The 21,856-nt window shown below is 36.8% G+C and overlaps 2 protein-coding genes across 3 annotated transcripts in view; both read right to left on the reverse strand.

The window, feature by feature from the left end:
* LOC141349030 (receptor-type tyrosine-protein phosphatase mu-like) overlaps nt 1-10,038 on the reverse strand; it is a 218,549-nt gene extending 208,511 nt beyond the window's left edge. For both annotated transcript variants that reach the window (XM_073857824.1, XM_073857819.1), the window contains exon 1: nt 9,731-10,038. In XM_073857824.1, the coding sequence (XP_073713925.1) occupies nt 9,731-9,803 (73 nt within the window). In that variant the 5' untranslated portion in view covers nt 9,804-10,038. The remainder of the gene's footprint in view (nt 1-9,730) is intronic.
* An 8,411-nt stretch (nt 10,039-18,449) lies between these two features.
* On the reverse strand, nt 18,450-19,905 carry LOC141366140 (uncharacterized). Its single transcript, XM_073871492.1, has one exon. It carries the CDS (start codon nt 19,598-19,600, stop codon nt 18,671-18,673), a length of 930 nt encoding a protein of 309 aa, XP_073727593.1. The 5' UTR covers nt 19,601-19,905; the 3' UTR covers nt 18,450-18,670.
* Between the last annotated feature and the right edge of the window lie 1,951 nt (nt 19,906-21,856).

A 21,856-nucleotide genomic window follows, 5' to 3' on the forward strand; every position in this document is an offset into this window, starting at 1 on the left:
AAAGTGCCAATGGGAGTGGAAATACAGCGAAGAAAATAAGTATTTGACACATCAGTATTTTTATCGGTAAGGGGATTTCTAAGTGGGCTATTGACACAAAATTTCCACCAGGTGTAGCAATCAAGCCAAATATTGAATTCATACAAAAGAAATCAGTACATTTAACTATACAAGTTGAGTCATAATAAATAAAGTGAAATGACACAGGGAATAAGTATTAAACACATGAAGAGAACAAGGTGCAAAATGGCATAGAAAGCCAGGAGATCACCTGAAATCTGTCAGTAATGAGAGAGAAACCCTGCCCACTATCAGTACTAATTGATATCAGCTACTTTAGTCCTAATTGATGGCCTATAAAGGCTTCTCATTACCCAGGAGACACACAGGAAAGACATGATGATGGGTAAAAGCAAAGAACTCTCTCAAGATCCTAAATGTTACTTAAATAAATACTTAAATGTTCTAATTTCTTTGTATGGATTCAATATTTGGCTTGAGGACTACATCTGGTGAAAATTTTGAGTCAATATCCCACTTAGAAATCCCCTTACTGATAAAAATGCTGATAAAAAGGCACAAATTAAACAACACAGGCGCAACAGCGGATTTCCATAATGACCAACACAACCTACTAAGAGCAGCGCAAATTAGTTAAAGGTCACAAATATGCAGAGCTGATGAGGTGCAGGTGATCTACTAACACCTGATACACTTGAGATTAGCACCACGGACATTGCAGCAGAAAATTCAAAGTGTATTTTTTGAGTGTATATTGGTGATAAATACGTTCTCTGAGAAATTAAATACAACATTTTTGACAAAAAATGTCACATTCTAACACAACTCTTGCTCATATATCTTCTGGAGCTTGACAATCACTCAACACAACATTATGGTAAAGACTACTTTATTTGTGTATTTTTGTCCTTTTAAAAGCTTTAATATGTTCAATATAATAAACTCTTATTGTTTGGCAAGAGCTGTATTTTTTCTAGCAATACTTTTAAGGCTCTTGAGGGTTGTAGATTTTGAATGCAAAACGTATCTAAACCATCAAAATACTCATATTTATGAATGTTTATCATGCAAGCAATAAAAAGGCAATCAAAAATAATACAAGAGTATGTGTTCAAAATTATTCAACCCCCCAATGCTGTTAAGGGTTTTAGGGAATTTAGTGTACATTTGTAATTGTATTCAGAATGAAATCCTACAATGACTTCTTAAAGAACCATATGCAACTAAAATGACATCAATTGGTTTTGTAATATAGTAGTAAATGTTTCTTTTGTGAATTCTTCATTGACACAATTATTCAACCCCATAAAGAACTACCACTCTGAAGAACAGAGGTTCATTGAAGTGTTTTCAATCAGGTATTGAAAACACCTATGGATGTCAGGGAACAGCAATAAAGCCTAATAAGCACCAATTAGGCAGCTTTAAAATGACTGTGATACTCAACTCCTTCTAAACATTTACTGGTGTGGTTACAAACATGGTGAAGTCAAAAGAATGGTCCAGGAAGACAAGAGAAGAGGTGATTAATCTTCACAGGAAGGGCAATGGCTATAAGAAGATTGCAAAGATGTTAAACATACCAAGAGACACCATAGGAAGCATCATTCGCAAATTCAAGGCAAAGGGCACTGTTGAAACGCTTCCTGGTTGTGGCAGAAAAAAGATGCTAACTGCGACTGCTGTGCGCTATCTGAAGCGTAGAGTGGAAAAAAGTTCCCGTGTGACTGCTGAGGAACTGAGAAAAGATTTGTCAGATGTGGGTACTGAAGTTTCTGCTCAGACAATACAGCGCACCCTGCGTACTGAAGGCCTCCATGCCAGAACTCCCAGGCGCACCCCCTTGCTGTCTCCAAAGAATAAGAAGAGTCGACTGCAGTATGCCAAAAGTCATGTGGACAAACCACAGAAGTTTTGGGAAAGTGTTCTGTGGAAAATTAGAACTGTTTGGGCCCATGGATCAACGCTATGTTTGGAGGAGGAAAAACAAGGCCTATGAAGAAAAGAACACCTTGCCTACTGTGAAGCATGGTGGGGGGTCAATCATGCTTTGGGGCTGTTTTGCTTCTGCAGGTACAGGGAAACTTCAGCGTGTGCAAGGTACCATGAATTCTCTTCAGTACCAGGAGATATTGGATGACAATGTGTTGCAGTCCGTCACAAACCTGAGGCTTGGGAGACGTTGGACCTTTCAACAGGACAATGATCCCAAGCATACCTCCAAATCCACTAGAGCATGGTTGCAGAAAAAAGGCTGGAACATTTTGAAGTGGCCATCGCAGTCACCAGACTTAAATCCGATTGAGAACCTCTGGTGGGACTTAAAGAAAGCAGTTGCAGTGCGCAAGCCTAAGAATGTGACTGAAGTGGAGGCTTTTGCCCATGATGAATGGGCGAAGATACCCGTAGATCGCTGCAAGACACTTGTGTCAAGCTATGCTTCACGTTTAAAAGCTGTTTTAACTGTAAAAGGATGTTGTACTAAGTACTAAGATTGAATGTCACTTGGGGGTTGAATAAAACTGATAATGATGTGAGCACAGAAAAGACATTTGTGGTTATTACATTATAATTGTTATGTTATATTTGTCTGACTTACACATGCCTCTTTGATGTAATTGTAAGCAGGATGACTGAATGATCAAAATCAATGTCAAACCGGCCAAAACAATCAATTTCAGTTGGGGTTGAATAATTTTGAACACAACTGTACATGTTTTGTAATTTCTTTGGTATTTATTAAGTTTTTCAAGACTTTGCTTTATTGTTTATCTGTCTCTGACTGTTTAACACAGATTTAAATATCAATTCAGGACATTAATCCGATCATACACACACACACACACACACACACACAACGTACACTGACGTGCACAACTGTCTGTCTATCTTTCAATGTCTACAAGAACAATCTCTCTTATATAGTTCATTTAACAATAAAACTTCTGTCATTGTTTTCTGTCCCTCGTGTTGTTCCCAAAGCTTTATTATTTCTTCTATTATCAGGACGTGTTTATCTGAACGTGGTTTATGGCAAACAGGGACAGTGAGCAGACGTGTATAGTGTTGTTCAGACATGAGTAAGACCTGCTGTTGTTTTGATCAGAGTAAAAGTCAATCATGACAGACACACAAACAATCAGAGCTACAAACTTCAGTTTCTTTCAAACGTCTGTGAAATTTAATTGTCTTTATCTTTAATCATGTCATTATTAATCACCTTTAACCTCGCGACTCATCATTCTTTAAAAACTAATAAAAAATATACAAGGAACATAGAAAACTGAGCTAATAAATTATGAAAGAGTAAATTATAACAAACGAGTTCCAGTAACACTTTACAATAGGGTTATATTAGTTGCCATTTGTAAATGTATTGGCTGAGAAATATAGTTCATCAGTATTTATTAGTCTTTGTTAATGTTAGTTAATGCCAATACAACTGATTATGTTAGTTAATTCTGTATTAACTAATGTTTACAGATACAACTTTTGGGTTTAAAAATGTGTCAGTAAATGCTAAAAATAAAACTATTCATAAAAAATGAATAAATCATGTAGAAGTACTGTTTATTGTTAGTTCATGTAAGCTAAGTGTAAGTGCATTATGATAAAAGTTTTATTTGTGGGGGTGAACTAACCCTTTAACAAATACAACCTTATTCTAAAGTGATGTTGGGATAATTGAAAAATGTATACAGTATTCTCTCAGAAAAAAAGGTATAAAAGGTACAAAAGCTGTCACTGGGACGGTACCTTTTCAAAACGTACACTTTTGTATCTAAAGTGCATATTGGTACCTCAGAGGTACATATATCTGTACCAAAAATGGCACATATTAGGACCTTTTTAAAAGGTACCATCGTGTCAGGTGGTACAACCAATGTAAAACTAGGAAAATGCTATTTTATCAAACATCTTTTATTTGCCATTAAAAATGATCAGACCCAAAGTTTATACCGACATCCAAGCAGAAACCTGATCAATGTAAATTAGTTGAAAAAGTCAGCGGGAGCAACCAGGAAGTGAAATGGTGCAACTGCATTAAATGTCCTTAGAAATAAAAAAAAAAACATTAAGATGAATAAGTTAATAATTTAGCTAATAATTTAAGTTTTAATTCATTTAAGCTACCACTATTATTGCAATTATACAGTTTAAAATGATTGCTCTAAAATGTATAGTTTATGTTAAAGTTGTTTTAGACGTATAAATAATTTTTAGGGATATAATTTTAAATGCCACTATCAAGTAAACAAACAATGAGCACAATCTAGGTAGTGCATTTACATTTATCTGGAAAATAGAACATCTGACATTTGTTGGGTGGGGCAATCCAAAACTTTGTTTAAAAAATGCATTTTAATGCATTTAAATGTTGTTTTATTAATACTACTTTTCAAAACACATTCCTGACTCAGAAATATGCAATACATCTATTAAAAAAAAAAAGTTTTTAAAGCTTGTTTCGGCATTGTAAGAACATGCATAAAAAGCAGCTAATCACAATGCAAAGTCACTGCTGTGCATAGCAGATGCATTTCAGAATTGTAGCTTTGATTTCAATTCTATTATACAGCAATTCATAAGTTTTAATAGCCCACCTGTGTCTCTAAATTTATTCACAGTCGCACATAGCAACATTGAGATGCATTGCAGAGATTGTTAGTAGTAGTTTGTAAGATGTTTAGTGCTCTGCTTCTCACAGGCTTATTTGTTCAGCTCACGGTCGATTCCAGTGGCAGTAATCAGACTTTGAGTGATGTCTTTAAGTTACGAGCGAGTCTTCTGGTGTCAGTCAGAGCAGACTGTGGTTCCCAGCCACTGCAGCAAAGCAGGGCATCACTCATCAGATTATTGGAAGATCTGAACATGTGTTATATTTATACGGCACAACCAGGAATTACCCAGCGCTAATCGATGATAGCTGGTGCGCTGTGAGGAGAGGAGAAACCGCAAGAGACGCTTATAAATTACTGATGCTAAAGAGTTTGACTGCATGTGGTTAATACTTCATACTGCTGGTTAAAGGCCTTATTTCTTACATACGCACATGAAATCACTAACAAAAGAGATCCTCTTTCATTTGAGACATTTACAGTATAAAAAACTAGCATTCATCTAGTGTCTTAGCCGAAGTGTTTTATCAACTAAACCTGACGCATGTATAAATGTAGAGTTTCGTTGCAAAGCGTTTTTTAAATTTTTCAGGAATCTCGTTTTTTGGTTGTGTATTCCAATTTATATCAATTCAACTGCAGTTGGTTTGTTTTGATATAACCCTTCATAACTTAAAAAAATACAGCTAAGTAGCACCATTAAACAAAATAATAACATAATAATATACATGTTTTGACAAAAATGTTAAAAACGGAGTTATCTTGTTTTGCAAAGAAACTCTTCAAATCTCCTCCCCCTTCACATCGTCACGTCATTAAACACACATAAATCCTGCTATTAAACATTAAATTATTGTAAATGTAGACTCATTTCAGACAGTATATTTAATATTTATGTATAAACCACCGAGCTCTATAAATAATCAGTGGTATAGACACATATTAATTTTACAGCACTTTTAAGAATGTCTTTATTTTAATGTAGTAAGGATATGAACTATAACTCAAGTGTGTATTTAACTTTATTTTATTAAATATTTGGGGTTTTTAATGCACTTGATTATTTGATAACAGATAATAAACGTTATAAAGAGAGTAAGGAAAGATGATATCATTTCACTTAAAGGTGCAGTGTGTAATTTTTAAAAGGATCTCTTGACAGAAATCCAAATAATATACAAAACTTTATTATCAGTGGTCTATAATAAAGCAATAAGCCCCAAGAAGCGGTGGGTTGCCAGTGCATTTTGTAGCGGCTAGGGGGCGTTGTTGGGCACGACGCGAAGCGGAGTGCCTGGAACCCCCTTGGCCGTTGTGGAGTGCACTGGTGGCCCACTGCTTCGCGGGGCTTATTGCGTTTATAAAACGGTTGCTTCAAATTATGTATAGCAGGATTTCATATAATAAAACACAGCAAATAAGTTGTAATTATATTAGTACAGATATTAGTCTTCCGCCAAACAAAGTAGTTCCTCAGACTCAAGTGTGTCTGCAACAGAGCGGTTCCCAAGCAAAACAGACGGAGCAAAGACACACTGAAAATATGATTCATTAAGACTGTGGTGTTTATTTTCATAAATTAACATTCATCTAATTTATACATTAACATTTATACCGTGCAACTGTTGACGTGTGGATATGCTTGGAAGCATGTGCTTGTGTTAAGCATGCTTAACACTTTCCCTGCCAGCGTTTTTTAAAAGAGTTGCCACCCAGCTTTAGTTAAACATTAATGCCTTCCAGAAAAAATGTTCTTCTTTAGATATATAAACATACAATATATCAAATGAAAGAACAGACCCTCTGCTTTCAAACAAAAAAATAAAAACGTTTCACCCTACCTTCAATTGTTCTTTTATCCTCTCAAATTTTGAGCAAAATGTTGGGATAATTCCATTTCTGTGAATGACTTTTGTTAGAAATCCGATTCAGATCGCTGATCAAAAAATACACTTGAGTTTTAAAGTGTTGAGTGAAAGCATCAGTGTTTGTGTAAGATCGCCACCCAGTGGATAATATACGGTACAACTACTCCTCACGGAAGCATTAATGATTAATCAACAAGAAAACTCAACAATATTTATTGACACTTATCTGGATATCGCCATTAATTGTTCAATTGTTGAGGATTATAATTAATACAATATAATATAATTAGCCCACCCAATAAATCAAAATTGACAACAAAATCCGACATTTTGACAGTTATTTTCTACAGTACACAACAACAGTGGCGCAGTGATACAAGCTATGTAATACGGTTTGAGCCGTGGGTTTACCGGTGAGTTTTATCACAGCTGAGAACGCGTTTCAACCAATCAGAATGAAGAACCAGAACTGGCCGTTTTATAAAGACCTTTTTATAATGAATGAACCGTTATGTTTTTATTACCTTAGAATGAGATGTTTTTATCTACATCCACCGAGGTTCCCTTATGTGGAATTCGTCATTTTGTGCTGCCATGTTTCCACAGAAGCCCTTAATGCACCAACTTTTTTTACTAAGTTGTCTACGACGATTACATATTTTTTGGGTGATGGCTACCATAGCTTCTCTATGCATTTTAAAAAGCGAGGGGTGAGCAGTGGACTAAGCAGTTGGTTGCAATTCGTAAACTCACCACTAGATGTTGCTGAAATTAACACACTGCACCTTTAATACTTCGTCTCCTCCGTCCGCGCGTCTTTAACGAGGATGCACAAATAAGAACTGAGAAGAACTATACATTTAAAATATTTAAAAAGATAACAAAAAGTGTAGTTTAAAGCAACACTATGTAGTTTCCATGTAAAAATGACTTACAGCTCCCCCATGTGGTTGAAAAGTGCAACAGTGCCTGGTATCAGACACTCTTCTGCAGGCAGGGGGAGGGGCGTGGCTGTGTGCTCTACCCTCCACCGCCACTTTCAGAGTGTGCTTGTAGCAGCTAGGAGGCTGATCAGGTTGCAGCAGCAGTACAATTTATCCAGTTAAAAGTTGTTCTATCACTGAAATAATTTTAGAGACATTATTTGAAGGTAAAAAAACTACATAGTGTTGCTTTAAGTCATTAGGAGAAGACTGGCATATGTTGTATATAACAATTTAAACAGTTATAAACAAAAAAAGTTTAAGAGCTATGCAGTACAGTTAGTGCCATACAAAATGCATGTGTTGATTATTTACACTTGCACTTTTTGCAATTGTTTTTAAAATATTAATAAAGAAAATGCTTGATACCCACATGGGATTGGTGCGTATGTGTGTTTGTTTAAAGCATCATCAGAAATCTCACAACCTATATCTTGTATATATCCCAGTACCATGGTCTGACTATGTGACGTCATCAATGTACCACAGCACACTACCATCAAGTGCTAGAAAGACATTTTGTTTTTTATCACTTATTTTAACAGGTTAAACTTTAACTTTTTGGTAACTTCATTGTTTTTAATTGATATGTTTACATAAAAAGTTGTTCAATCTACAATCTTATTGTACATATTACTTAAATGTTTTATTATTGAATGACTTAATGTCCATGTCTGAAGTAGCAAAAACACTTGACTGCAGTGCTTATCTAACAGATGATTGTTGATTTGTAATTGCACATCTGCTCGTGTCGTATGTCAGGTAGAGTTACAGTACACCGGTAAGGATGAGGAGCAGTGATATGATGAAGAGTGAGTTGTGCTGCCCCCTACAGGTCAACAGCGGAACTGACACACTCATATAAAGGTCCGACCCAATAGTCACAATCTGATCAACACACAAATACTGTAGATAACATCATCCAGCTAATGCCAGGGTGTCCAAAAGGCAAAATTTCTTTAAATTAAAACATTCTTTTGAAAATAATAATATGTATCAGTTAACCAAGATTGTATTTCAAACATAAAGGGTTTTTATCATTTAAAAGGCAAGATAATGAATGATCACACATCACCCAAGCCATTATAACAACAAGAACAACCATTAAATCCCATTAAAACAATGTGTCAATGTGAGAGTCATTACACAGCACTGCACGCACACATGATCTTTACATTGACATATTGATGTAAATGTGTCTGTCTAATGTCCTCTAAACCTGTTATTCACACACATTAAACACACACATTTCTGTCCCCTGCGGACACATGACAACACATTTGCGTTATATCAGAATGGATCAATCAAAAATAGATCTGAATCTTAAAACAGATTAGCAACTTAAAAACAATTCATGCTTAACTGATTTATTTTTCAGCATCAGGTACTACAGCACAGAAAAATAAAGTTTTACTTAACAACAAGCAAAAGCACACACAAGCGTGTTGCGCGCAACGTGACTATAATGATGATACACAACAGACGACGCACGAATGCGCACAAGTTCAAATGAACATTAAACAAACGTCACAATCAGCTTCTGAAGTAAAGCAGTACATTGGTTACAAAGTCCCAAAACTCACAGCCATTAAATAATCGATTGAATGAACAAATGTGTTTCATTAGACGAACATCAATGAAGCGCACTGTGTTATTCCCACTCCTAAATCCAGAGCTTCCTATGTGCTTCACGTTTTATGATTTTAGGGGGGGTAAAGTTTTTTCATGTTATAGGTTCCTCTGATTCCTATCTTGGTTCTGCACATAGATGATGAAAAACTAGAGAATTAAAAATTGTCAGCATCAGGATGTTCCTAACTGGAATCTTAATGATCAAGTCTACAAGACAAACAGTTGCTTTTAATTAAATCTGTTTACACACTGACATTACGCACAAATCTAAAGCAACGTGCCATTTAAAGTCTAAGTGTGGTTCTGTTTCTAAATAAGAAAACCGAACCCTGTCATTACTGAGTCAGGCGGAGGCGAGCGCGCATTTCTCCACCCGCGGGTCAAACTTTACGCGCGACTCCACTGTATGATAGAAATAAAGCATCGCGTCCAGTATTAAACTGTGCACATATGAACACGTGCGTAACCTTAAACAGAGGTTAGAAACAGTGTCCAGGCGCGCGCATCATTGCCAACTTTCACGGAGACATTGAGAGGACACAAACTCCGTTCTGAGCAAAACCGACTCTCAATCTCACATTTAATATGAATCCGCACAAACTCTCACCTTTATACACCTGTGCTCGCGCTGACATCACAACACCGATCGCGATGAAGACGCAAGTTAAAACTTTGTCCATGTTGTCGGTGTCGGAGGGGTGAACGCGGGCTGCCCGCGGGTGAACTCTCTCTCCAGCGGCGGGTGTCGTGTCGTTTCAGCCTCTCTGTGCAAACGTTTCTCCCGCCTCCCTCTATGTGGACAGTTGGCGGGTGTCGACACGAGTTGTGGGTAACCGGGTGGAGCGCGAGCGAGCGGACGGACAGGCGAGCGCGTGAGCTCTCCGGTAGAGGGTGAACGGGAGCTCTGTGTGTAAGTTTGAGCTCCGGCAGCTGGTGTCGTGTCTCATCTCCTCCCACTGTGGGTTGGGATGCTCAGCTGGACAAATTGGGAAAGACGTCGAACTACAAATTATTTTCATATAATAGGAGAGTTTGTAGCCTATTATTATATATAGTTTATATTACTCCATCCACATATTTCTGTTAGATAAATATAATCTACTCGATTTTCTCTAGAGATAGAGAAATGAAGAAAGTTTTTCATCAATCTTTTTTCTGTTTAGCACATGTAACCATACACAAATCTACATGCTGGGTTATTTTCAACCCCAGCGCTGGGTCAAAAGGGACTAACCCAACCAGTTGGGCTGTATTTTTACATATGCTTGATTGTTTTAATCTGATGTTGTTTCCATGTTTAAGTGCTATAATTGGGTCTCCAGTGCTTCTATTAACCTAGAAAATGTGGAAAAAGATCAACCCAGTAACTTAGTGTTAGTAAACCATTCTCTGCAAGCATGTGAAAAAATATTGGGTTGTTTTTAACCCAGGGCTGGGTAACTATTGAACATTTAACCCAACTGCTGGGTTGTTTCAACATGGTTGATTAACAATAACCCAGCAGTTGGGTAAAAACAACCCATTATTTGGGTAATTTTAAACCAGAAATGTGTTCTGTCCAATAGTGACCGAGCCCTGGGTTAATAACAACCCAACATTTTTTAAAGTGTAGCTAATTGAAATTGGGCTCCCCTTGTGGTGTCAGAAGGGGATCTTATTATAATAATACCACACTTTAATCTGCACTATCCAACCACGGCACTGCCATTTAGTGCAGAGGTCAGCTCATTTGCATTTTAAAAACGGCACATTTTTGCTCACACCTACAAAAATGGCAATTTTAAGTAAGGAATAATTGACGACGGACTGTTGAATTATTAGAAAAATAACGAAAGGGAGTGGCCATTAGACCTGAGGTGTGCATTATTTTTCAATAATTCAACGGCCCGGAGTCAATTATTCCGCTCATACTACGGTTACCACACCTCAAGACATCGATCACAAGATATATTTAAAGGGATTCTTCCTGTTTTGTGCTTAAATCGCTATTGTGAGTAGGACTATTTCTTCCATGTCTCATCCAACGGCTCTTTTGCTTGTTCCAAATCTCATTTTAAGGCTGGCAATAGAGGCTTGAGCCATTGATAGCATTCTAATGCAATAATTAATAAAGTTAGTAAAAAGAGAGCGAGAGCGACAGAGACACAGAGAGAGAGAGAAAGAAAGAGAGAGAGAGAGAGAGAGAGAGAGAGAGAAATTGTGTGAATGAATCTACATCTGTGTGTCTCTAAACAGCACTGTTATCGCCTCGGAAAATCATCTGTCATGTTGTTTTTGTTAGTCCGTTATTACAGTTAACTATGCGAAGTGATATGGCACTGTAATGTGGTCAAAAGAGCTGCCTGGTACTACGTTCGCCATGTGTCTCCCAGAAAATAATTGCACACCTCAAATCGTTCATCAGCCAATCAGATTCAAGCATTCAACACACCCGTAGTATTACATGCTATAATAAATAATCTGGTATTTTGAGTTAAAGCTCTTCTTTCTATGTTTTTGAAGCTTTGATTGTGTTTACAGTGAACAATATAACGTGTTCATGTTTCACGTGTAAAAAACACACTATAGCGCTGTTTTCACCATCCTAAAAACGGGCTGATGTCATCCTTGTTCTATGAAGTCCCTCCTTCAGAAATACGTATCGAGTTCTGATCGTGTAGTTTGTTTAGAATGTTGTGATTCGATAGCAGCTTAGCTTGCCGTTAGCTTAGCTGGTGACGGAGTTTAGTCAAAAAACAGTTTTACTGACGTTATTAAAGCAGGAAATAGAGGACTGAAGTCCAAACCAACCGTTCACTGTAGGCTTTGAAAGGCGAATTCTGTTAAAGAAAATATATTGCCTGGCAGTGAACTTTGACCTTTATCATTTTACAGCTATTATTTATGCTTTTATAGCAACATTACACACTAGTTTAAAAAATGGGATCAGGAAGAATGTGACCTTTAAAACATCACATACGTACTCTGGCGACACCAAAGATTTATTTGACATCTTAAATTCTTGTAAATTTAACCCAGCACCCGGGTTTCTCCCTTTTGGAGACAAATCCAAGCTGGATTGAAAATGACCTAGCATTTTTTGTATTCAGGTGCTCACATACACAAAACTCTCCCATTGATCCATCATCTTGTGTTAAAGACGTGTGTGTTTTTAGATGACATCAAGGTTCTGAAGGTTTTTGCACCCTAACTGGAGTCAGAAAACCAAAATGTTTATTGTACAAAAATCCAATGTTGTTGTGGGATAAACAAACAACGTCTCTCTATAAAGAAAGTCGTATATTAAAAAACAATCGAGATACGAAAGAGATGATGGGATTTAACCACTATAAAACAAGCCAATAAAAACATCCAACACAAAACGGTCAGAACAGGAAACTATTGAGAAATCATAAAGCTTATCCAACCGAGAACAGGCTCAAATACAGTATGACTGATACAGAAAATAAAAATGCAATCTCCTTTCGAATCCAGCAGAGACCATAATGCCATTTTCTTTTATGAGATTAAGCCCCAATAATCCTGAGACGTTATTAAGATAATACTCCCAAGTTACCACCACACGATCAGCACGACTTCAATTCTTTCATGTTAAATTCACAAACAGGCACCATGAAAGCCCCAATTTAAAAGCAGTGCAGCTTTTAGCAATCATTATTTGTTTTATTAACACACAACAACACAAAATAATAAATATAACAGCCGAACTAAGCTTGTTGATTATTTCCCAGCCTGCATGGTGAGTTTAGGAGATCGACCAGTTACACCGGCCAAACACCAGTTTGATAAACTGGAGGATCAGAAAGAAAATGGTAAAAATGACCACAAGAAAAATTGCAGTAAAATGGCCGCTTGTGATTGGCAGCTTCTCTGGTTGGGTGATGAGGTGTCATAACAGCTAATAATTTGTAAGACCTCCTGTAGACGGCGAGGAGAGAGATGCTCCGTTTCACAAAATGTCACACATTTGTCACTGACATTGTAACAGCTGCGCTCTAAGTCTGTGAAAGAGACATTAAAATCTCTCATAACACTATGTGCTAAACTTTTCTTTACAACATACTGTGTTTTATATAAAATATCTGAACGTTCCTTCCTTAAAGGTTTATGTAGCGTACTAACAGAAAGACCATGAAGGAACTTCCTAAAATTATACACAAAGGAAACACACATGCACACGCACACACTTTCTGATGTACACAACATACATTAACTTGATTGAATACTTCAGATTTGTGTCCCACTAATGATCTTTCCTGAGGGTTTCTCAACACTCTCTCCTCCATTGACCTTCCAGAAAGGTCTCAACATCATTACTTCATTAGCTGATTGGAGGCCATGTTTAATATTTTGTTATCATATCGTGCTGATTAAATACGGCACCCTGACCTTGATTATGATGAAGTCCTTGAGTCCAATATCAGCTAAAACACACGCGTGACACGGGGTGAGACACAGGACAGCACAAGTGTGACCTCATAACTATATCTGATAATCAATGAGTACGAGCGAGTGCAGAGACAAAGCTTTGATTTCCTATTTAATCTTTGTTTTGTTTAATCAATTGAATGCAAAGCATTTAAAACTTGGGGTCTAGGGCCGAAAATTCCTATAACACAAATGCTAGTGAGACCCATATAGACGTGCACTTTGACCTATACGGCAAAAAAAAATTATCTGGCTTTAATTATATGCTTAATACATTTTGTAGAATGTTATGCTTAGTTAAATATATTTTTGAATTCTGAAAAATATGTAGTTTTAACCTTTATACATCAACATATATTTTAAAATGTATTTCAAGGGCAAGCAAATACATACTTAATTTTACAACCTATATGGCATAAATGTATTTTTACCTAAAATATATTTTTAAATATGCTAAATACAAGTAAATTTTATAAAGTATATTTTTGTAGTTGGAAATATATTTAATTTAAACTTTTTTTAAAACTGTAATGTTTACAGGTTTATAAAGTTTTTCTTACAATGCAACGAGAATATATTTCCTTGAATTGAAATATATGGAGGGCTAAATATATATTTTTAATGCTTTAAATGTATTTATTATAAATATATATTTCAAAAAGACCAAAAAGTATGTTGGTGAAAATAATATATTTTTGTAAACATATTTCAGCAAATACATTTTTTTGCCTGAATCGCTCGTGGCGGCCATATTGAACCGGACAAGACGGCGCTATAAACACACAAGTAAACTGAGGTGCTGCACGTTTTCTAGATGAAAAGCACAATTATGCAGGAGAAAAACATTTCAGTTTACAAAGCGATGTAAATGTTAGGTAACAGTATGTGTGAAAATGTCAATTTTGAGATCACTCTCTGTGACGCAAGCTGTTTACGTCAACGACTTGATTCATGTTAGTTCACAATGCAAAATAGCAATTAATGGTAAACCAGTAAACGATTTTTGACCCACCACACTATATTTTCGTGTTTGTGTGTTACACGACAGAATAGTGTAAAAGTTGTTGTGTAATGTGAGCATTACAGAGGTTTTAGTTGTTTAACAGACACCTTACAGGTGATTCAATCACTTGTGATTTCAACCATTTAATTCTTTAAATGTAAGTGTTTGTTTACATCAAACGAACAATGGGTCATGAAAATACACAATGTGTAAGATACTCATCCTGTTTGCGATCCGATCTCTTCGAGCTGAATCAAGGTGTGTGTGCTCCTGTAAACACGTGCTGGTTCACTTTACCCATGAGCTGCTGCTGTATTACTGGTGCTGCACCTGAAGAGGGCGCTGCTGTTCCTCAACCACTTACAGTCAATAGAGAAGTGTTTGTTAAAGGTAAAATCAACTGTATTGGCTCTGTGAAATTATTATTATTGCACAAATTTGATATGCTATTTAATATTTCCTCATGTAAAAATACAGTTGTCTTCTGTCAGCACATGAATTTACAGTGACTTCAAAGCTTTTTCATTTTTGTTTAGTTTTAGGTATACCTCTTACTTATTCATTTTATATCTATGAAATCTTTCATGCACCACATTTTACATCCTGGTTTCAGTGCAAATTAGATCAGAAAGTCTTCCTGACAGAAACAACGTGTGGTTATAAAACATTGTGGGTGTGCTTATATTATAAGCTTTTATGGGTGTACATACTTATAATACCTGTAGCTCATTTAAGATATTTACTGTGGTAACTGTCATCATACTGTAAACTGTTTAACATTCAAAAGTTTATGTCAATTTTAACCTTTTTTTTTTGTTGTTTTTTGACAAAATATTGCACAATGGCTTAAGACTAAACCAGCTACTGCACCCTGCACTTTGCAAACAGACTATCAACCCAACTTCATATTAACTGGACTAGGAATCTTTGACACCTTATATATTACATTACACTGTCTCACTTTAAATATACTGTCTCTTTATGTGTATAATTGCACATATATCATACTGTGGAAACACTTCTTAAAAATAGTTTCTGTTCAACACATGCATTTCTTTAGGTTCTCGGATATTTGTATTTACCTTATATTGTAATGTAATGTTCGTTGCCGTTCTGTTTCTTTTGAGGTAAAAGCAAAATCAAAATGAATAAAATAAAATTAAGAATAAAAATCTTGAATCTAATGACTGTGTGTCATATGTAGGTCTAAATGTCTGGACTGATACTTAATGTAGCTGCATAAACAGTGAATTTTGTTGCTAAACATTGTCAGTATGTGTCGTGACCATCTTGTGCTTAGTAAAATGAGTAATTGTTGACCAGTTTTATATTTTTAACTATGACACTGACTAATGTGGTAACAGAAGCCACATTAATGTGAGTTCACACAAAAAATGTCATCATTTACTCACCCTCAAGTTGTTACAAACCTGTATGAATTTCTTTGTTTAGCTGAACACAAAGATTTTTTAATCAAGCAGGAAACCAGAGCACCATTGACTTTCATAGTAGGAAAGAAAAATACTATACTATAATACTATAGAAGTCAGTGATGCTTTGATTACAAACATTGCTTAAAACGTCTTCCTTTGTGTTCAGCAGAAGAAAGACATTTATACAGGTTTTGTAACAAACTGAGTGTGATTGATGACAGCATTTTCATTTTTTGGATGAACTATCCCTTTAATTCTTATAGTACACTACTCTGTCATTTATAAATGTGATTGAGGGGAACTTTAATTACATTTTAATGCCATTTAGACCTGCTCATTATCACTGTGATGTTCATGAGCTCAATGTGATCCAATTTGTCTTATGTGAATAGATATATTCTGGGGACAAAAATGTCCCCAAAATGTGACAAAACGTCCAGTCGGAGACATCTTGAGAGGCGATCATCCCTTCATTCTTAAAGTCTGTTCATGTGTTTTATGACCATTCTGTATGAGTCTCTGTTTGCTTTGCACATTCAGCGTTATCATATTTGAGATCTTCTGAATGGTGGCTAGATGATGTTGATGAGATGTAGATTTTGACATTTTTTGTGAGACTTACACTGAAGCCTGCGAATATTTACTGATGATCAAGGAGGCAACACACGAAGACGAGCAAAGGGGATGTTAAACTTTTTTGATGGTGATCTGTGTAAATATATAAACATCTTATTTTGCTTCTGAAGGGTGGAAAATATTTACCCTTAATACTTACCTTTAATATTTACTAGTTTCCCAGAAGACAATAGCAATACATCGCTTTAAAGTGTTTTCATTACTAGAGTTCTCTTTGGTTGCTTATCATAGACTGTGTAAAACATTGACATAGTGTCCGTGACATCACTCGTACCTGTAGGTTTTTGAAGAGCATTTTTGAAGGACAAAGTGGGCGTAGCCAATTGTTGCCATCTTGGCTGCGTGTCACTCCCAGATAACCAACAATGGGCAAAGAGGTGGAATGTGGGTAAAGCTGAGGTGCCCGTCTAGCTCGACTGTAGTGATAGGCATAGATATGTATAAAGGCTAGATGTCTTACAACGGAGTCTTTAACGGCATCAACTGGCAGCCATCTTACCCCAGACAGCTCGCTCTCTTGTAGCATTGAGTTTTAATGGTGCAGGTACTTTAAAATGACCATAACTTGCTCACTTTTCTACCGATTTTCAAATGGTTTGGTTTTTTACAAACGTTATTAACGTGGCTATAATTCTGGATGCTTTAACATGTTTCATGAATTTTTTTTTTAGTAGCCTATATCTATGCAGTGTCATAGGTACATTTTGACATTTATAACAAACCAAACCGTTTGAAAAACGGTAAAAAATTAAGCTTGTTATTGTCATTTAAAAGTACATGTATCATTAAAACACAATGCTTTGAGTGAGCGAGCGCCCTGTGGTAAGATGGCCGCCAAAATGCAGACGTTCCACTCAATTGGCCAGCAGCGCGGGCGAGACATTTAGCCTTTATACATATCTATGGTGACAGCAGCAGCAATCCACGAGTCACTCAAGTGGCCACGCCCCTTAATTATGCAGAAATTATGCAGAGACTGAAAGGTTGCCCCTCTTTGTTGGCCTATTTTAATAGAGCTCCACCCCAAAGTATAATTTTTTGTTGTCTAGATTTGGTTTGGTTCCCTCATTCAATATAAGTCTGTATGATAATAAGTAAAAGGTTGTTGGAGTTCGCCAACTTATATGATGAATATTCATAGTGATGCTCAAAGCTCCACTAATTAGTTTCATATAAAATAAAGCAGTCTGTGCTATATATGTGTCATGTCGTCAGAATTATGTGTGTGAGAGAGAGAATCAGGTGTCTTCTACAGCTCATGAACTTAAATTGACTAAGACTCTAAAGCTTAAACAGGACAGAAATAGAGACAACCCTTCTTTGTCTAAACTTTTAAACATATATCAGAACTCTTAGAGGAGCTCACGTGTGCTTAGGTGTTGATTGAGGGCTCATTGTTTGCCATTTAAATCAAGACAATAAAACTAAAAGCTGTCTTCATTGTGGTCTCATTGTTGGTGGACTTTAAAAGCCTCTTCTGTCTCTTCACTATAATCAATAGCTCAGGGGAGTTACTGTATTAGAGATCTCAGTTGTTTCAACATTGTCTCTTAAAGTACCTCATTAGAAATAAATATAGGCAATGAGTTGGTTGTAGTTTAAAGAGCAATGAAATAATGTGAAGAGCAAAGCAGCTCATTTAGTATCTTGACTCATCTGAGCACAAGTCATTGTTGACACGTCTTGTGAAACTTTCGAGGAGATACATGAGAATATTGGGTCTTTTTTCAAAGAAACATTGTCTGGAGACCAACGCATGTCAATATATTATTATAATATTCATTTTATGAATTAATATAAAGATATGTTTTACCAGGCATTACCAGAAAGTTTCTCAGTAAGGGTGCAGACATTAGACGTACTTAAAATAAAAAATAAATGGATTTTAAAAGTAAAAGTAGTAGCGAAATGGTAACTAAATATAGCATGCCAGTAGCATGCTAAAGCAAGATCATGCGTACACATCTATAATAATACAACTTTGTTTTAAATTGATTACAAAATATTCTTTAGAACGAATAAATCTTTCATTCGAAGACTGAGATCATCAGGTAGGTTTGAGGTAGTTATACAGACTTTTCAAACCTCCTTGTAAAACTTCCTGAATAGGTTTTACCAGTGGGTTATGCACAATATGCAGTCCCTTATCAAGCGGGTGGCGAGCGAGCTTCTCCAGGTTTCTCAGCAGGTACATCTCCTCAGGAACGCTCTGCAGGTCATTGAAGTCCAAGTTCAAGAGTTCCAGCCTCGTCAGACGGCACAATGTCCTGGGAAGCGCATGAAGATAATTCTGCTCTAAAATCAGGATCTTCAAGTCGACCAGGTCGTGGATCTTATCAGCAATGTTCTCCAGACGGTTGTTGGCCAGGTGTAGGAAGACGAGGCTCTTCATGGCGTACACGCACGCCGGGATGTGCTCGATCCGGTTGTGGCCGAGGTTGAGTTTGGTGAGTTTCTTTAGGTTGGATAGGCTGTTTGGAAGCCCCGTCATCTGATTATTGGCCAAACTCAAGACCTCCAGGTTGGTACAGTTGCCCAGCTCTTCGGGAACTTCGTTTAGGAGGTTCCTGTGCGCGAATAGCACGCGAAGGTTCCGAAGTTTTCCGATCTCTGGAGGAAGACTGACCAGTTTGTTTCCCCACAGATTGAGGACCTCTAGGTTCTCAAGGGATCCCAGGCCCGATGGGAGAACTGACAAACTGTTTAGGGACAAATTGAGTTTATGAAGTTCTTGGAGTTCCCACAACTCCACCGGTGTTTCTTCAAGACCCTTCATGGCCAGGCTGAGGGTGCTGTAACCCAAGTGTCTGGTTGTATGTTTGCGAATTCGGTCGACCGAGGAGAAATTCTCCACACAGCTGGCTTTTCGTCGCACCAGCCTTCTTGAGTCTTCTGGGTTGGACCTCCGTCCGTTGGTTCTCGATGTTACATCGCCGGCTGCATGCTGCTTTGCAATGCTTTGTCTGAGGAGAAACATTGACAAGTGGTTTATGTTGATCTTTCTGTTGAGTTATTTTTTGTACGATATAAGCTCAGATTCAACGGCTAGTGATGTTTGTCTATCTCAACCTCATCGATGTGTAGTTATGAGCTGTAACTGCTTCTTTTCTGGTTAAGGTTTAGTCTCTCTCTTTCTTTCTCTCTGTGAGCAGCTGTCATGGTCACTACAGCTTTGTTTTGAGCCCTTGTAATTCAGCTCAGTAATGGAATAACTGCAAAGTTATTAAGACAGTGTCTATATCCACACCCAAACACAGTTATAGTCTTGTACGTCTCTATTAGTAGACATGCATTTGAGTATTTGTCCATACGCCTACAGTATATATATATATATATATATATATATATATATATATATAAAACATCCAGCTTCATATTCACAGGACACATGATCTCCGGCCTGCACTATGAGTGAGGTACAGTTAAGCCAATGGGTCGTCATATTTTCCATGGTAATCTCATTGATAATCCCCAGTGAGACCTTTAAAAGAGAAGCATTAACCTCATGTCTAACTTTATACATTGCAATGAACTAACACAGAGAGGCATAATATGATTGAGAGACACAAAAGAAGAAAAGAGAGAGAGAGAGAGAGAGAGAGAGAGAGAGAGAGAGAGAGAGAGAGAGATAGAGAGAGAGAGAGAGAGAGAGAGAATTGTACTTACTGGATGTATTCTTAAAGGGATAGTTTACACCAAATCAGTGGAAATGTCTTAAGAGTCTGTCTGTGATGTCCTCCACTGTCTCTCCATCTGTCTGTACAACCAGATTTTTTTAAATCCTTCATGACATTTTTAATTGGATGGACACCTCACAAAAACTGTAACTCTTAACAATTCTAAAGCTACAAGTATAGTTCCGTTTTCATGCATACGCAAGTGTCCATGAACAGTGCGTGTGATGCAAATTTCATCATCAGAATAGTATGCACATGTGCCTTTGACTGTGCACTTACGCGTACATGTAAAAAACAAACTATATTCTGGGCTTAAAGGGCTGTTTATAGTTTGTTAAAGATAACAAAAATATTAACAATATTGATAACTAGCGCCAACACCATCGAACAATAATGAGAACTTTGTTTATAAACTTTACGCTGATACATGCAGTATTCATGCAAATTATTTACTTTTAATGGCATTAACTAATATTGTAGATTTCCTTTAATAAAATTGTTTGTCATTAAACATGTAAATATGATGTCCTTATTGCATGTACAGCAGCTATAACCAGCAGATGTCCTCAGCTAAATAGTGAATCTAGTTTGTGTAATCTATCATCTTATCTATTAATTTAGTAGAATATATATTTAAGCAATATCGCTCGAGTAGAAGGGTGATATAGCTCTATATCATCACAGCTGTGATTAGGCCAGAGGCACGAGGCCATAGAAGGCAACCACAGCCGTGTTGATATAGAGCTATATCACACGACTCCGAGAGCGATATTGCTTTTATACAACAGTTCGACGGCACACGTTTGAAAAACGAAAACAAGAAAACAACAACGGAGTTATTTTAAAAGCCTCTTTGTTTGATAACTACTTCTTCCGCCACGGATTTGAGGGCGGCCAGAATGACAGGTAACACTTTCGGCTGCTTTGAAGCTCATAACAACTCAATGGACAGAAAAGCCGTTTCCTTATATTACCGTTTCTTGGTCACAAAGTGTAGTTTTAAGATTAGTTCAGTTGAGAATATATATTTATTATATTTAAATCTGCAGTCGATTAGTAAAGATAGCGCTTGTTTGAACGTTTGCTTAGTGAGATTCGGTACGAATGAGAAGCAAAGCATGAGCGGACATCAGTGTTCACTCGCCCCGCTGACCACCGCCCTCTCTGGGCTACATCTCTGACAGGGATTCCCTGGCTCTCATGTTGGCCTGATGGTCAAAAATGAGATCAAATCAGCAGTATTTGGTGTCATGATGAAACTATTACTTGTTTTCTTATTCATATTTAGTCTCTTTTGTGTTGTTATTGTTTTGGCGCGAGGTAAAAGTGAATAAAACTATACTTATATAAATGTTGCTATTGCTTTCCCATTTAATCTTAACGCGATACGAGCACTCGCTTATTATTAGACTTCGCTCTTATCAGTACTATATAAAACAGTTTTTTATAAGTGTCAGAGAGATGTTTTTGCATGCTGCTTATAAATATATCAGTGGCGATATCTCATAACATGTTTTAATAGTCACGTCTAGATAAAATAAATGATCAATGTCCAC

The sequence above is a fragment of the Misgurnus anguillicaudatus genome, chromosome 2, assembly GCF_027580225.2.
Source record: "Misgurnus anguillicaudatus chromosome 2, ASM2758022v2, whole genome shotgun sequence".
Taxonomy (NCBI): domain Eukaryota; kingdom Metazoa; phylum Chordata; class Actinopteri; order Cypriniformes; family Cobitidae; genus Misgurnus; species Misgurnus anguillicaudatus.

What these genes read in the sequence shown, in the direction of transcription:
- LOC141366140 (XM_073871492.1), bottom strand. Translation starts at nt 19,600, where the DNA reads ATGTTTCTCCTCAGACAAAGCATTGCAAAGCAGCATGCAGCCGGCGAT.